General features: G+C 36.4%; 1 protein-coding gene across 1 annotated transcript in view; it reads left to right on the forward strand.

The window, feature by feature from the left end:
• The window catches only part of SCP2 (sterol carrier protein 2), a 112,551-nt gene that overhangs the window by 63,888 nt on the left and 30,717 nt on the right, over positions 1–17,946 (forward strand). Inside the window, exons 10-11 of the mRNA XM_059374772.1 lie at positions 1,265–1,412; positions 5,090–5,197. Coding sequence (XP_059230755.1) covers positions 1,265–1,412; positions 5,090–5,197 — 256 coding nt within the window. The remainder of the gene's footprint in view (positions 1–1,264; positions 1,413–5,089; positions 5,198–17,946) is intronic.

The raw sequence follows: 17,946 nt of genomic DNA on the forward strand, positions 1-17,946 counted from the left end.
GACCTCATGTTGTCATTCACTCTAGAAGTTATTTACTTGAAAAAAAAATCAATCCAGAAAATTTAATATTATAACCCACCCTTAAGAATCTGTTAAGGGGAAAAAAAATGAGAACATATGCTTCTTGTAATAGAGCCATGAATGCATTTTTAACTTACTAAAACATGCTATTTTGGTGGGCTTTTTCTGTCTGAATTGACTGGATATGCCCAGAGGTCCTTTGTTACACAGTTAAGGGAAAAACAAAGATATTTTCAGAGATCTTTCTTGATGCTTAGCACTTTAAAAATCCTGATAAAAGATTGAGTGTATATGGAAGAAGTTAAAAAATTGAGAATTCAGACCTAGAGTTAGTTGAATATTTGAAGATACACACATATATATTAAAGAAATGCAAAGGTGCATATATGCACACATATATAACAATCATAAGGTAATTAGAGTTTACAAATGATACTACAAGAATGCTTTGAATTTGAAAATGTCTCTCTAACTTGCCTAAAATGACAAAGCTGGGATGTGGCTGTGTGTCTCAGATTTTCTGATTATAGTATTTACATCACATTTTTTTTCCTTGGAGAAAAGTTAACTTGCTATTATCTGAGATCAAAGGGGTGTTAAGAGCAAGGGTTTTTTTAAGTGAAGATTGGTTTATTTCCAGATAGAAATTCCTCATAGTTTTTAGTGTATCTGAGTCATAATGATCTCTTGATCAATCTCTTTTCCCACCTATTTACCACAACAACATATTGTGGGTTGAAAGAGTTTTTATAAATGCACAAGACATGGCCTGAGGAATTGTAAATCCTTTTTATATATATTATTTAAAATTCTGTTCTTGGGTGCCTGAGTGGCACAGTGGGTTAAAGCCTCTGCTTTCGGCTCAGGTCATGTTCCCAGGGTCCTGGCATCCAGCCAGGCATGGGGCTCTCTGCTCAGCAGGGAGCCTGCTTCCTCCCCTCTTTCTCTCTGCCTGCCTCTCTGCCTACTTGTGATCTCTGTCTGTCAAATGGATAAATAAAATCTTTTAAAAAATTAAAAAAAATAAAATTCTGTTCTTTGTAGTACAGAATTTTATATGCACATTCTCCATCCTGAATATTCTTTTATTTGGACTTTCTATGTGATATAGAATGAACTGAGATCTCAATACTTGCACTCAATTTTTAGCTGTAAAGGTTATCCATATTAATCTTTTATAAATTTTATATAAAAGTCCCAGTTTTGATGCCCTTAATTTATTTATGTGTGGTTTTGGTTTTAGGTTGGCTTTGATATGAGTAAAGAAGCTGCCAGAAAGTGCTATGAGAAATCTGGCCTGAGACCAAGTGATATTGATGTTATAGAACTTCATGATTGCTTTTCTGTCAATGAACTCCTTACTTACGAAGCACTGGGACTCTGTCCAGAAGGTAATATCTTTGGTGAGATGCAGATTAATTTAGTAAATTTCGCTGAGGAAATTTCATTTTTGCCACTAAAAAGAGGAATTCACTAATCATCTTTACCTCCATGTTGGCTCTGCTGTACTGTGCAAAGTGAAATGTAAGCTATCTTGATACTAGACTTTTTAGAACATGTAGTCTTGGACAATACTGACACTGAGATCACAGATTATACAAATAAACTGTATTATGTAAGTCAGGAGTACTTAGAACGAATTGCTAAGTAAAAAAAAGGGGGGAGATAAAAATTACATAGGTACTTCCAAATATTTCATATTGTGTTTGAATATAGACTTGTAGAAAGGAAAATGGAAAAACTGGTTGTTGAGATCTGCAGGATTTTTTTCTTTTCATTTCCAAAATGGTTGTTATTTTTCATTAATATCATTAAAACACTCTCTCTCAAATAAATAAATAAATAAATAAATAAATAAATAAAATAGCCACTCCAATCTTCTTCTGCTTACTGTTTGCATGATATATTCTTTTCTGTTCCTTTGCTCTTAACCTGTATATGTTATTTATCTACCTGCATAAGGTGTGTCTTTTGTAAGGAGTACTGTATTGTTTTCTATCCTTTGTTAATTTCTGCCTTTTAACTGGAGTCTTTGAACCTGTGCTAATATATTAGCTATTAACTATATGTGATCACTGAATCCTTCAAAGAAGGCTAGTCCAAATTGAGATGTGCTATATGAAATACATATTGGGTTTTGAATACTTAATATGAAAAATAGAATTAAGGTATTTTATAATTTTTTCACTGTTTACATGTTGAAAATGGTTTGGATATAGTGTTAAATAAAATAATACATTAAACAAAATATATGTTTGAAAAATTTCAAAGTGCATGTGTAATTTGCTTTATATTTATTTGACAGTGTTATTTAGATCATTAACATTTAATGTAATTATTGATAAACTATGACTTGGGTTGACTATTATCTGTTATTTGTTGTCTTCTCTTCTTGAACCTGTTCTTCTATTCTCCCTCTCCTGCTTTCTTTTGGATTATTTAAATATTTTATTTCTCATTATTTATTTATTTATTTTATTTATTTGACAGACAGAGATCACAAGTAGGCAGAGAGGCAGGCAGAGAGAGAGGAGGAAGCAGGCTCCCTGCTGAGCAGAGAGCCCAATTCGGGGCTTGCTCCCAGGACCCTGGGATCATAATCTGAGCCGAAGGCAGAGGCTTTAACTCACTGAGCCACCAGGCATCCCACGATAGTTTTTAACCTACAACCTAGATTTAAAGTAAAATTAGAAGTGATAGTCATAGGGACGCCTGGCTGGCTCAGTCAGAGGAGCGTGTGACCCTTGATCATGGGTTTGTGAGTTTGAGCCCTACATAGGGTGTAGAGAGGCTACTTAAAAATAAAATCTTTAGGGCACCTGGGTGGCTCAGTGGTTAAGTGTCTGCTTTCAGCTCAGGTCATGATCCCAGAGTCCTGGGATCAAGTCCCACATCTGGCTCCCTGCTTGGCAGGAAGCCTGCTTCTCCCTCTCCCACTCCCACCGCTTGTGTTCCTGCTCTTGCTCTCTCTCTCTGTCAAATAAATAAAATCTTAAAAAAAAAAAAACCCACAAAATAAAAAGAAGTATCATTCACAAAAAATTCTGTGATTAGTGTGCTTTAGTTTATGAATGGAGAACTTGTTTTTAAAGGCAGTAAAATATTTGATTAAGAACATAGGCTATGGAGGCAGGCTGCCTGGTAATTAATCCTAGATCAATCCACTGCTGTTGCCTTGGACTCGTTACTTATCTATAAAATGGGAATGATAATACCTACTTCTCAAGGTTGAGGATTAAATTATATAAATATATGGAAAATAATTAGAACAAGGCCTGACACTGAGTGTGTACTTAGAAGTTACTAGCCACCTCTAACAGCACCACAACCACCTTTATCATCTTTCTTTGGAGATTCCATTTCACTATATGGAGAGAAGAATATTTTATGCAATGCATGCATTTTAATTTACTTCTTAACCACCTGGAAGAATCACCAGAGAATTCATAGGAATGTTGAAATCACCCAGTGTATAATTTTCATTTTCTTTTAAGCTTACATTTATGGCTGAACAGTATTTTCAGACACTTCCCTTCATTTCATGACCCCTGCCCTTCCCCCACTCCCTACACTCTCCCCTCCGTTTAGTTTACTAGGAATGTTTATATAGCATATAACAGTACAATTGAAAATTGAAATGGTGGGGGGTGCCTGGGTGGCTCAGTGAGTTAAAGCCTCTGCCTTCCTCTCAGGTCATGGTCCCAGTGCCCTGGGATCGAGCCCCTCGTCGGGCTCTCTGCTTGGTGGGGGGCCTGCTTCCCCTCCACCCCTGTCCCCCAACGCCACCCCCCTCCCCCCCGCCCCCCACATGACTCTCTGCCTACTTGTGATCTCTGTCTGACTTGTAATCTCTGTCTGTGAAATAAATAAATAAAATCTTAAAAAAAGAAAGTGGAAATGGGGGCACCTAGGTGGCTCAGTCCATTAAGCATCTGCCTTTGGCTCAGGTCATGATCCCAGGGTCCTAGGGTTGAAACCTCCCCCTGCTCCCCTGCACATCTGTAGGGCTCCCTGCTCAGTGGGGTATCTGAGTCTGCTTCTCCCTCTGCCCCTCTGCCCCTTGTGCTCTTTCTCTCTGTTTCTCTCTATCTCTCAAGGAAATAAATAAAATCTTAAAGAAAAAGGAAATTAATATATTGGGCAATATTACGGAGTTTTAAAGCTGATATGATTATTTTAGTTATAGTATTGTATTTAGTTTCATTCTTTAGGTATCTGAATCTCTGTTATAGTTGTAGCAATTTTGGAAGACAGAGAGTTCTTAGGAAGTAATAAGAGTTCTCTTTCACACATGAAATTTTCTTTTTTTTTTTTTTTAAAGATTTTATTTATTTATTTGACAGAGAGATCACAAGTAGGCAGAGCAGCAGGCAGAGAGAGAGGAGAAAGCAGGCTCCCAACTGAGCAGAAAGTCCAACGCGAGAGTCAATCCCAGGACCCTGGAATCATGACCTGAGCCTAAAGCAGAGGCTTAACCCACTGAGCCATCCAGGCGCCCCACACATGAAATTTTCTGAAAATATAAACCTTTATTACTCAATATTTATTATGTAACTTTTTTCTTTCTTAGAGAGAGAGCATGAGCAAAGGGAGAGTGGCTGGGGAAGAGGGAAAGGGAGACTCTTAAGCAGCCTCCATACCCAATGTGGAGCCTGTTGCTGGCTCAATCTCATAACCTTGGGATCATGATGTGAGCTGAAATTAAGATTTGGCTGCTTAACCCACTGAACCACTCAGGTGCCCCTATTATGTAACTTTTAGAAGTGCTTATATCAATTTAATGTTGGAGCTGTTAAGAAATGTTTGCTATAAGAAAATCTTGGCTATTTTGAAATTAAAAAAACCAAAACATACCATTTGGTCGTGTGTGTGTGTGTGTGTGTGTGTGTGTGTGTGTGTGTTAAGTAGGCTCCACGCCCAGTGTAGAGCCCAGTGTGGGGCTTGAATTCACAACCCTGAGATTAAGATCTGAGCTAAGAACAAGAGTCAGATGCTTAACTGAGCCACTCAGGTGCCCCTGGTCCAGTGTTACTATTTACCTTCATGAATATTATTTTTCCTTCTCTAGGACAAGGTGGAAAACTGGTTGATAGAGGAGATAATACTTATGGAGGAAAGTGGGTCATAAATCCTAGTGGCGGGTTGATTTCAAAGGGACATCCACTGGGAGCTACAGGTAATACTATACACAGATTTCTTAATTTTTTTGTTATCCTTTTTTACATAAGTATGAATGGTTTAGTCATTGATTTGTGAAAGACTGTATTCTCTGAACCTGGTAGTCAGTGCTGTAAGTGATTGTTTAGTCACAATATTTTAAATTTTCCTTTGAGTGTAGTGTACTTCAGTGATAACTGATGAGAATTTGGATTAGTTGAAACTCTAAATTCAACAGTATATATATATTTTAAGTTTTATTATTTTCAAATAGGTATACAATTTAACTTAAAATGTTTCTAAATAGAGATCTTGCTAGATCTGCTGGATAAGAATAATTTGAAATGAGCACATTATTTATATAGTTGTATATGTTGTTGGTGTTACATGGAAATTTTTTTCTCTTGAGAGAGCTGGACTAAAAGTTATGAAATAAGAATTTTACTGTGGCTCTACTGCTAACTGGCCATGTGATTCTTGATTAATTAGTCAATTAATTATTTTGACTCTTATTTTCCTTAATTGTAAGATGAAATTGTACAAAGAAGTTTATAAAATAACTTAGCACTAAAATCTGGGATTTATTGTTATGAAGATAGGTGAGTTTTATATTTTTTCATATTGTCCTAGATATTAATGAAAATTTTTATAAATTATTGCAAATTCCAGAATAGAGATGTTAGAATTAACAGTGTATTCATCGCAGCAATTAACTTTGGTTTGTTTCTGTTTATGATGAAATTTAGTAAGTTTATAATCTGGTAGGGAAAACAGATAAAGAGTAAGAGATAGGTAGACCCCCCCCCCCCCAAAAAAAAGAGACAGGTAGATAGATATGCACGCATAGATTGTTGTAGTGAAATGTGCTACCTTGTTATTGATTTTGTCTTATTTGTTCTTTGGGCCTTTTCTCTTTTTTCATACTATCTTTTTATTAACTGGGTATTTTATAGTATTTTCTTTTCTCTCTTCTGTTGAATTATTTCTTTTTCTTGTTTTTTAGTGGTTGCTCTAGGATCTACAATATGCATCTTTAAATTAACCACAATCTACCCTCAATTAATGGTATGCTGTTTCACATGTGATGTAAGGGGTTTTTACAACAGCATATATCCATACACTTCTGAATATATTGTAAACCTTACAGTATACTATTGTTATTATTTCTCTAAACAATTTAATATATTTCAAAGTAATCTGAAAATGAGGAGAGTGAGAGTGCTGTCATCAGGAGTGATGGAATAACAACATCTGGCAAATAGTCTACAACAATCTGGGGGAACATTTTTTTTTAAAGATTTTATTTATTTATTTGACAGACAGAAATCACAAGTAGGCAGAGGGGCAGGCAGAGAGGGGAAAGCAGGCTCCCCACTAAACAGAGAACCCAATGCGGAGCTCTATCCCAGGACCCTGGGATCAAGACCTGAGCCGAAGGTGGAGGCTTTAACCCACTGAGCCACCTAGGCGCCCATTTTTAAAAACACTCAGGTGAATCTCCATAAGAATACTAAGCTTTATGGCATGTTGATTTTCTCTAATGCCACTCCCCCTTTCCCCAGCTCCATGGTAGACTTGAAAACAAGAGCCTGCAATCGTGGTGAAAACCAGCAGCCTAGGGGCACCTGAGTGGCTCAGTGAATTAAGCGGTTGCCTTTGGCTCAGGTCATGATCCAAGGGTCCTGGGATTGAGCCCTGCATTTGGCTCCCTGCTCAGTGGGGAACCTGCTTCTCCTCCTCCCTCTGCCTGCTGCTCCCCCTACTTGTGCTCTCTCTTTCACTCTGTCAAATAATAAATAAATAAATAAATAAATAAAAATATAGATAAATAAATAAAATCTTAAGAGACCTTAAAAAACAAACAAACCAAACCCAGCAGCCTAGCCAGCACTGGAAGAGTCAAAATAAAATTGGAGCTCTTTCAAAGCCCCATTCTCAGAGAATTGTCATTATTTGATGCCTGACAGTTCCCTGGTGAACCATTCTTAAAAGGCTCATCATTATGTAACCTGACAGAGAACTTGCACCAGTGCAAACAGCATTTTCTTCAGAGTCATTTGTTGAGAACAATTAGTAACAACTGGCTTAACAACATACCTGCCTGAGCTGCTGATAACAGTTGGGGCAAACAACCCAACCAAAAACTTTGAAAGAAAAAACTGAGGAATGAGACGTCTGTAGGGGTCTTTGAAAAGATCTGACATATCCCTGGGAATCTGGAACACCAAGTATATACATAAGGCTGTATGTATGTTCAAAGCTGCCTGCATGTTCAGAAAAGACCTGAGAAGGTCCTAACCTTTATCTCTGGCTAGCCTGGAGGCTTTGTGCAAGCAGGAAGTAGAGGCTAAGGTGAAGTGAACTGCCTAGCCGAGCCTCAGCAAAGACTGAGAGACTTTCTGGTTCCAAACATTTAAGAAAATCTCTGTCCAGCCATTAGCTAACCACTAAGTTAACCAAGAGGAAAATTTAGTGGTCAATTACAGAATCAGTTTGATAAAGTCACTAGGTCAACAACAATAACAAACTGTGGGAAAAGGGAAGAATCTGATTTCTAGAGTTGCCACATTATTTAAAATACCCAGTTTTCAACAAAAAACTGTGAGACATGCAAAGAAAAAAGTATAGCCCATATGCGGTGGGAAAAGCAGTTAGAAACTGAGGTAGCTCAAACATTGGATTTACTAGACAAAGACAATCATCTACTTACGTATGTTCAAAGAATTAAAGGGAACTATATATAAAGAACTAAAGGAAAATATCACAATATATCATCAAATAGAGAATATCAATTACTAGGTAGAAATGATAGAACCAAATAAATTCTGGCATTGAGAATTATAGTAACTGGAATGAAAAGTTCACTAGAGGGCTCAACAGCAAATCTGAGCAGGTAGAAGAAAACATCAGTGAACTTTAAGGTAAGTCAATTGAAATTATCCAGGCTGAGGAACCGGAAAAAAAAAAAAAAAGAGAGAGAGAGGAGAAGAAAAATGAACAGTCTCAGAGACCTGTGTGACCCCAGCAACTCTAACAACATACACATAATAATGGCCCCAGAAGAGAGGAAAGAAAGGACAGAGAGGATATTGGAAGAAATGATGACTGATAAATCCCCAAACTTGAGGAAAAAAACATTTATATACATGTCCAAGAAGTTCAACAAACTTCAAATAGGAATATCTCAAAGGGATTTATACTTAGACACATCATCATCAAACTGTTGGAAGCAAAAGGAAGAATACTGCAAACAACAACAGAGAAAATTCATCCTGTAGAAGCATTCCTCAGTAAAGCTTAAATTTCTTTTCAGAAACCATTGGGCAATGTGGTGAAAAAAAGTGCTAAGCAAGAATTCTGTGTTCAGGGAAACACCCTTTAAAAATGAATGATAAATGGAAACATTCCCAAATAAAAATTGAGAGAATTTACCTATATGAAATTCTTTGTAAAGAGAGTGATTCAAACTGAGATCAAAGAGCTCTAGACAGTAGAATAAAGGACATATGAAGAAATAAAGAGCATTAATAAATGTAATTATATTCATAAACTTAAAGAACAATATAAATGCACTTTTCTTTGTCATGTTTCTCCCTTCCTATCAAACTGCATGAAGCAATAATCTGAGTCAATAGGCATACAGTGCATAAAGATATAATTTGTAAGACAGAAACAACACCAGCACAAAGGAGGGTAAAGGGAACAAAGCTAACCTTTTTTTGTATACCATTGAAATTAAGTTGGTATTAATCCAAAGTAGGTTGTGGTAAATTGTTAATTGTAATCCCTAGAACAACTGCTAAAAAATAACTTTAAAATATAGAGTAAAGATATAGAGTGAAAAAATATATACTAAAATGATAAAGAATGAAAATACCCATGTAACACACAAGAAGGAAATAACAGCAAAATAAATAGAGGGTTTAAAAAAGACAAAATTTTAAGAGAATGGGAAGACAGACTGAGAGAAAATATTTGCAGAAGACATATCTGCTAAAGGACTGTTATCTAAAATACACAAAGAACTCTTAAAACTAAACAATAAGAAAATGAACAATGTGATTAAAAATTGGACAAACGACCCAGAAAACTCCCCAAAGATGAAATACAATGGCAAATATGCATATGGAAAGATCTTCAATATCATATGTCATTAGGGAATTGCAAATTAAAACCACAAGATGCCTCTGCATACGTATTAGAATCTCCAAAATCCAAAGTGGTGACAACACCAAATGTTGGCAAGTTTTTGCAAAGCTCTCTGCTTGTCGGGGAGCCTGCTTCCACTTCTCTCTGCCTGCCTCTCTGCCTACTTGTGATCTCTCTCTGTCAAATAAATAAATAAAATCTTAAAAAAAAAAAACTTCATGAAGAGATGAATGTGGCATTTCAGGTTATTTTTATTGACAAGTAACTTTTTTCTCCTCTGAAGGAATGTATTTGTAATATAATTAACTTGTTTGCCATTCTGAGGTATTTGTGTTCTTCCATTCACTGAAACATTCAGTAATCATGCTTTGTAGTAACAATATGATTTTTCATATCCATATCCTTTCTTAAAATTGAGGTATAATTTTCATATAATAAAATACACAGTTCTCACAAAATACAATTGTTTATGGCAGCTTGTTTATAATAGCCAGAAAGGTGAAAACAACCAAGATGTCTATCATGAGCTGATGAATAGATAAATAATATGTGATATATTCATACAACGGAGTATTCTTAGGCCATAATAGAAATGAAGTACTGACAGGTGCTACAAAACAGAGGAATCTTGACTTCCCTTAAACATCTTCCCCATTCTCCAAATCCTTCTCCCTCAGTCAGGCTAAGACTGATCCGAATTTTTCTTGTATCAGTAGTTTGTCCTTTGTTATTGCTAAATAGGATCCCATATACCACTTTGTTGTCCATTCTCCTGTTGGTGGACATTTGAGTTACTTCTTGTTTGAGGTCATTATGAATAAGGATGCTATGAACCTTTTTTGTACAAGTCTATTTGTAGACATACCTTTTGCATTTCTCCTTGGGTTAATAACTCAGAGCAAAATGGCTCAATCAGAGGGCAGATGTATGTTTAAATTTATAAGAAGGTGCCAAATAGTTCTCCAAAGGCTTGTCATATGGTTTTTAATATTATAGTAGAATGACAAATTTTAACATTTAACAGGTTATTTTCTTCTTTCTTACCCTTAGTTCTATTCCTCAGAGTCAACCTCTTTTAGTATTTTGGGGGTATTTTCCCCCAAATTGTTATGCTTTAACAGATGTATATTTATATGTGTGTTTATACAATCTTTCTTTCTTTCTTTTTTTTTTTTTTTTGTTAAGAAGTATAGTTAACACATAATGTTACATTAGTTTCAGATGTACCACATAGTGATTGGATGAATCTATACATTCTGCTATGCGTACCACAAGTGTAGCTACCATCTATCACCATATAATGCTGTTATGGTATCATTGACTGCATTCCCCATGCTGTGTCTTTTATCCCAATGACTTGTTCATTGGTAACTGGAATCCATTCTTCTTCACCTAGGTAGCACATCTCCCCACACCCTCCCTCTGGCACCATCAGTTTGTTCTCTCTGTGTATGGGTCTGTTTCTGCTTTTTGTGTTCATTTGTTTTGTTTTTTAGATTCCTTACATAAGGGGAACCTCTGTTCCCCTTATGTAAGGAATACATATGGTATTTGCATTTCTCTGTCTGACTTATTTCACTTAGTGTAATACTGTTTAGGTATTGTTACAAGTGGCAATATCTCATCTTGTTTTATGGCTGAGTAATATTCTATTGTATATACATGTACCACATCTTCTTTCTCCATTTGTGGATGGACACATGTGTTGCTTCCATATCTTAGCTATATACAACGTTTCTATGTGTATGTGTTGCATGTGTCATATATGTATATTTACCACTTTGTAGACAGATTTCCTTACTTACATCTTAAAAATCTTTTTATGTTATCACTTAGAGATATTGTTTATTCTTTTTTAATGCCTGCACAGTATTCTCATTATAAGAAATTTACCTAGCCATACCTAGTTGACATATATGTGGTGTCAATTTTGCTATTATAAACAATGCTGCGGTAAGCCTCCTTGTGTGTTTGCATACCTCTGTGTGTATACTCAGAATGAGTTCAAAACAATGGACTCACTATGTCAAAGGACAGTATATCTTTAAAAATTGGTAGGCGTCAGATTTTTTTCAAAAAAGATAATACAATGCATATTCTCAACAACAGAGTGTAAGAGTACTTTTTAAAAAACAGTGTAGTATTTTATTAGTCAACTTAGTAAGTTTTGCTTTGTTTTTGTTTTTGTTTTCAGATTTTATATATTTGAGAGAATGAGAGTGAGCTTGAACATGAGCAGAGAGAGTGGCAGAAGGAGAGGGAGAATCAGACTCCCCATTGAGCAGGAAACCTAATGCAGGGCTTGATCCCAGGACCCTGAGATTGTGATCTGGGCTGAAGGCAGACAGTTAACTAACTGAGCCACCCAGGCACCCAGAATCCTTCTTTTTTAATAATTTTGTCAACCCTAGATTCTTTTATCAAATGTAAACAATTATGTCAGTCTTGGCAGGTCATCTACTTTTCCTGGCACTAAAAAGCTAACCTGTTGGGGCGCATGGGTGGCTCAGTGGATTAAGCCACTGCCTTCAGCTCAGGTCATGATCTCAGGGTCCTGGGATCAAGTCCCGCATCCAGCTCTCTGCTCAGCAGGGAGCCTGCTTCCCTCTATCTCTCTCTCTCTGCCTGCCTCTCCATCTACTTGTGATCTCTGTCTGTCAAATAAATAAATAAAATCTTAAAAAAAAAAAAAAGCTAACCTGTTTTAAAACACCCTGGGAAGATAGAATTTACTCAATTTTTAAATACTTCAAAGAGTGTCACACCTTCTGCAGTATCTTTTGAAAACCCTTTCCAATATTTTACTTATTATTTATTTTTGTTTTTGTTTTTTAAGTAGGCTACATGTCCAGCATGAACCCCAATGTGGGGCTTGAACTCACAACCCTGAGATCAAGATCTGAGCTGAGATTATGAGTTTGATGCTCAAGAAACTGAGCCACCCAGGCACCCTTTCGAATATTTTAGTCTACACTGTTGATAATATTTTCCTGTTATCATCAGTCATTAAGGATAATGTCTAGTGGTGGGGTAGCATTTTCAGGGAAAAACTTACAGATCTTGCTGATTTGATTAGTAGCCTGAATAGGAATGAGGAATTCTTGAAGTGTAAATGTTTACTTGCTACATACTAAGGATTTGGATATACTTCAAGTAAATCTGACACATGGAGTTTAGCTGTAGTCCAAGAAAGAATTCAGACTCCTGGAAAATATATCAGAGTGACAGCCCTGAGTAGTTTAAATATTTTTCCCTGGTTACTTGGATAACAAATTGCAGTAGGATTCTAGAAAATCAGAAATGGTCAAGTGCTTCCAAAACATACTAACTTATGATGGAGTGGGGACAGTGTAAGGTTCTCTTCTACAAATGATGTTAGTTTATATTGCTGCTTTGGTGGGAACTCAGTATTGGAAAATTAGCTTTAAAATTAAAGCTTCATGATATGGTTTTCAATTTTAACTTTCCAGATCTGGATGAAAAAAAGCTTCTAGTTGCCATAACAGTAACTGTAATAGAAAGATAGATTTAAGCATTTGAAGTGAATATTTTATTGTTAGTTTAAAATCATGAATTCCTTTTATTTTTCTTTCTTTTTTAAAAAATTTATTTATTTGAGGGACGCCTGGGTGACTCAATCGGTTAAGCCTATGCCTTCGGCTCAGGTAAGGATCCTGGGGTCCTGGTATCGAGTCCCGAATCAGGCTCCCTGTGGCAGGGAGCCTGCCTCTCTGTCCTCCTCTGCCTGTTAGTGTACACTCTCTCTCTCTCTCTGATAAATAAATAACTAAAATCTTTTAAAAAATTATTTATTTGAGAGAGAGAGAGAGAGAAACAGAAAAGTTGTGTGGGGGCAGAGAGAGAGGAAGAGGGAATCTCAAACAGGTTCTGCACTCAGTGTGGATCCCCTGCAGGGCTTGATCTCACAACCCTGAGATCATAACCTGAGCTGAAACCAAGAGTCAGATGCTTAACTGACTGTATCACCCAGGCGCCTCCCTTTTAGATTTTTCAATTAGAAGAATCACATTGAAACTTAGATTTTTAAATTGTTAATGTCCAGGGCACCTGGGTGGCTCAGTTGGTTCAGCCTCTGCCTTTGGCGCAGGTCATGATCCCAGGGTCCTGGGATGGAGCCCCGCATTGGACTCCCTGCTTAGCGGAGAGCCTGCTTCTCCCTCTGCCTGCTGTTCCCTCCACTTGTGCTCTCTCTCTCGCTCTCTGACAAATAAATAAATAAAATCTTAAAAAATAAAAAAAAGAATGTTAAAAAAATTTTTTTAGCACCCAAGTAGTATCATATTTTATTTCAATTTTTAATGTGCTTTCATATGTTAATAAATAAATTATTAATAATAAATCATTAATGCTTACTGAACACTTACTTAAAATGAATAAATAAAATTTGACTTTAGCTTATTATTGGCTATCTCTGATTTTTGAAAATGCTTATTAATGTTTGTGATCTGAAAGACCACGAAAGTGATTTGAGATACAGCTTCTTACAAGGGATTGTTGTTTTGAAGCTAAAATGTTGGTTATTTTCTTTGGCCTTCTGTGCCAGTTAAACCTGGCATTTGGTGCTTTTCTAGTATGGCTTCAACCTAGTTTTAGGTGCTGATCTTTCATTTTTTCAGTCCATGAAACTTTAACAAATGCTTATTGTGTGCCCACTTTATCATTAGGTGATCTAAGTAATTGGTTCCTTTTTATTTTTAATTTATTTTTATTTTTTAATTCTTAAAAAAGATTTTATTTATTTGAGAAAGAGTGAGAATGAGAGCATGGGGGGCAGGGGCGGGGGCAGGCCAGAGGGAGAAGCAAACTCCTCACTGAGCAGGGACCCTGATGTGGGGCTTGATCCCAGGACTCTGGGATCATGACCTGAGCTGAAGGCAAATACTTAACCCACTGAGCCACCCAGGTGCCTCTTTAATTGGTTCTCAAATATAGTGTCTACTGATATACTAATTCAGAATCTCCTATAGCATTTATTTTTTTTAAAGATATTTTATTTAAGGTACCTGGCCAAGTCATAGTCCATCGTATATATGTATATATGTATCTATCTATCTTTATCCATTTACCAGTCAATGATCATTTGACTCTTTCCATAATTTGACTTTTGAGAAACTGTCAAGTTGACTTCCAAAGTGGTTATACCATTTTACATTCCCACTAGCAGTGTATGAGAGTTCTCAGTTCTCCACATCCTCATCAACAGTTGGTATGGTCAGTCTTTAATTTTAGTCATTATTTTTGAAAAAAAACTTATTTATTTATTTATTTTTTAGAAATTCTTTTTTTTTTCAAGATTTTATTTATTTATTAGACAGACAGAGATCACAAGCAGGCAGAGAGGCAGGCAGAGAGAGAGAGGAGGGGAAGCAGGCTCCCCACTGAGCAGAGAGCCCCATGTGGGTCTTGATACCAGGACCCTGGGATCATGACCTGAGCTGAAGGCAGAGGCTTTAACCCACTGAGCCACACAGGCACCCAGTTTTAGCCATTCTAACCAGTGTGTGGTGGCATCTCTTTGTGGTTTTAATTTATATTTTCTTAATGACTAATGAATGATGTTAAACATTTTTTCAAGTGCTTATTTGCCATTTGTATACCTTCTTTTGAAGAGTCTATTCTCAAGTATTTTGCCTATTTGGGGACATAACTTTTTTTTTTTTTTTTAAAGATTTTATTTATTTGAAAGAGAGAGAGCACGAGCAGAGGGGAGGGACAGAGGGAGAGGGAGAATAGATTCTTTGTTGAACAGGGAGCCCTATTTGGGACTCCGTCCTTGCTCCTTGCTCTTGATCATGACCTGGGCCAAAGGCAGAAGCTTAACTGACTGAGCCACTCAGGTGCCCCTGGTTGGTTTTTTACTGAGTTTTGAAAGTTCTTGATATATGTATGTTTTGCATAAGTTTTCTCCTAGTCTGTGACGTCCTTATCATTCTTTTGGTAGTGTCTTTTGAAGAGCAGAAGTTTTTTATTTTTATTTACTCCCACTTATCTGTTTGTTCTTTTATGGGTTTATTTCTGGTTTTTACCTAAGCAATCTCTGTCTAATCCAGGGTCACCAAGACCTTTTCCTGTGTTTTCTTATAGACGTTTTATACTTTTATATTTAGACTTATAACCCATTTTGAATTAATTTTTGTGTATGGCACAAAGTATGAATCCAAGTCCATTTTTTACTTAATGTATTTCCAGATATAGTGCCATTTGTTGGAAAAGTTATATTTTCTCCATAGATTGCCTTTATCAAAAATCAATTATTCATATATATATGTGAGCATTATCTCTGGACTGTCTTTTCCGTTCAGTAATCTATTTGTCTGTCTTTACATGTTTTGATTATTATAGTTTTATAATACTTCTGGAAATTAGGTAGCCTTAGCTCTCAACTTTATTCTTCTTTTTTGGAGTTGTTTGGCTCTTTTAGCTCCTTTGCATTTCCATAGGAATTTTAGAATCAGCTTGTTGATTTCCAATAAAAAAAACCCTCCTGGGATTTTGGGGGGACTTTTGAATGTGTAGATTTTTAAAAAAGATTTTATTTATTTATTTGACAGAGAGAGATCACAAATAGGCAGAGAGGCAGGCAGAGAGAGGGATGGGGGGAAGCAGGCTCCCTGCCAAGCAGAGAGCCTGATGAGGGACTTGATCTCAGAACCCTGAGATCATGACCTGAGCTGAAGGCAGAGGCTTTAACCCACTGAGCCACCTGGGTACTGATTTTTTTTAATGCTGTTTATGATAAGGCCTTTAGATGTCTAATGTAAAAGAATTACAACTTCTTTGTACTTTACTGTCTTAACGGTATAAGGAAGAGTGATGGGTTCAAGGAAGCAGGTTCAGGTAATATCTCAAGATGTTTTTCCCTGTAGTTTTTTCCATTCTGAGGTTTTCCAATGCACTTAGTACTCATCTTTATCAGCACTTTCCATTACACTGTCAGTTCTTTATATATTAGTATTTAGTGGAGTCCTTGGTACATATTTGAATGGTTTATTTCTAGTAGCAGCCAGACTATATGTAGTGAAGTCCTAGGCTAAAGCTTTCATAACTGCTGCGCCTTCTTGGCAGGTAGATTTCTGAGTCCAACTTTTGACTGCCACCTTTCACAGATCCAAATTCTAGAAATGCAAGAAAGAAATGCTAGTTTATTCTGAAAGTAGGCAACCAGAAAGCTAAATAATCAGTATGCTTTCTTACTGACACTCATCTTTTATCAAAAGCAAATAAATGACAAGACCTTCTTTTTCTCCTGCTCTCTTCCTCTTTCTGCCTGCCTCCTTATCTCCACCTCTACTCCATGGTAGCATTATCATAAGGCTACCCACCCCCAGCAGACTGCACTATAAATGCTTGCTTCTTTATATTGCAAGACTGTCAGCTTCATGAGGGAAAACTATGCCTTCCTTGTTTACTGACGGATCTTCTGAGCCTTGAGGAGTGTCTAGAACATAATAGGCCATAAATTATTTGTTGGGTGGATGGGTAGATCAATATTGGTTCCTTGTATGTTTTACTAAGATTATATATCATAATCATAGTTTTCCTAGATTGTTAAACATTTTATAAATGTTTTAAATAGAAACATAGTACTTTGTTGTATGAATAATTCACAATTGATATAACCATTCCCCAGTTATTTCACTTCTAGATTATCTAGTTTTTCACTGTTACAATGTGATGAAGATAGCTTTTTGTGTAAACCTTTGCCTATGCTTTTTTCTATAGAATGGTTTTCAGGCATTTTCAAGGTTCTTAATTTTGTACACTGCTTTCCAAAAAGGTTGCACTGATTTGAACTTACACTAGTACTGTATGGAGGTGACTGTCTTTGTACTCTCCCCAGCATTGATTAGTCCTGTTTTTAAATATCCTTACCCAAAACAAATCAAAATGAAAACAAATAAAAAAGCACCATTACCAGTTTGGTTTAAAATGGCATTTTTTTTCTATTTAATCAAGGTGAGGTTGAGTATTTTCTCAAAAATTTTGAACTATGTCTATTTATTGTTTTGTTAAGAAAATTGCTGTAGTGTCTTTCCCATGTGTATGTAAGAGTGGTGTGAATACTTTTTGCCTCTTATATATTCATTAAGTGGTTGAGCTTTCTATATGGCAGATTTCTAGTAAAGTTAACTGCCCCAAAGTTTCACTTTGATCTTCTTCATTAATGCTCAGAATGTTCACAATTCAAAAAATCATAATAGGTTGTGGAATTACCTATTTTTAAAACAGTGCTTAAGATATATATTCTGTAAATACATACATACTGCTTGGAAATAAGAAGTGGCAGTTAAATTTCTTGAGGTTGGGGTTTGTTAAATAACAAAAGTTCAACTGAGTAAATTTTAAAGACCTAATTGGCTTTAATAAATGATTCATGAACTGGGCAGCATTCCATTTAGCAAGTGGAGGGAGGCTCTGTAGGATTGTACAAAATAGAAGGTGGGGCACCTGGGTAGCTCAGTGGGTTAAGCCACTGCCTTCAGTTCAGGTCATGGTTTCAGAGTCCTGGGATCGAGTCCCATATCAGGCTTCCCCTGCTCTGCAGGAGCCTACTTTTCCCTCCTCCTCTGCCTCTCCCCCTGCTTGTCCTCTCTCTCT

The sequence above is a fragment of the Mustela nigripes genome, chromosome 14 (assembly GCF_022355385.1).
Source record: "Mustela nigripes isolate SB6536 chromosome 14, MUSNIG.SB6536, whole genome shotgun sequence".
NCBI classification, from domain to species: domain Eukaryota; kingdom Metazoa; phylum Chordata; class Mammalia; order Carnivora; family Mustelidae; genus Mustela; species Mustela nigripes.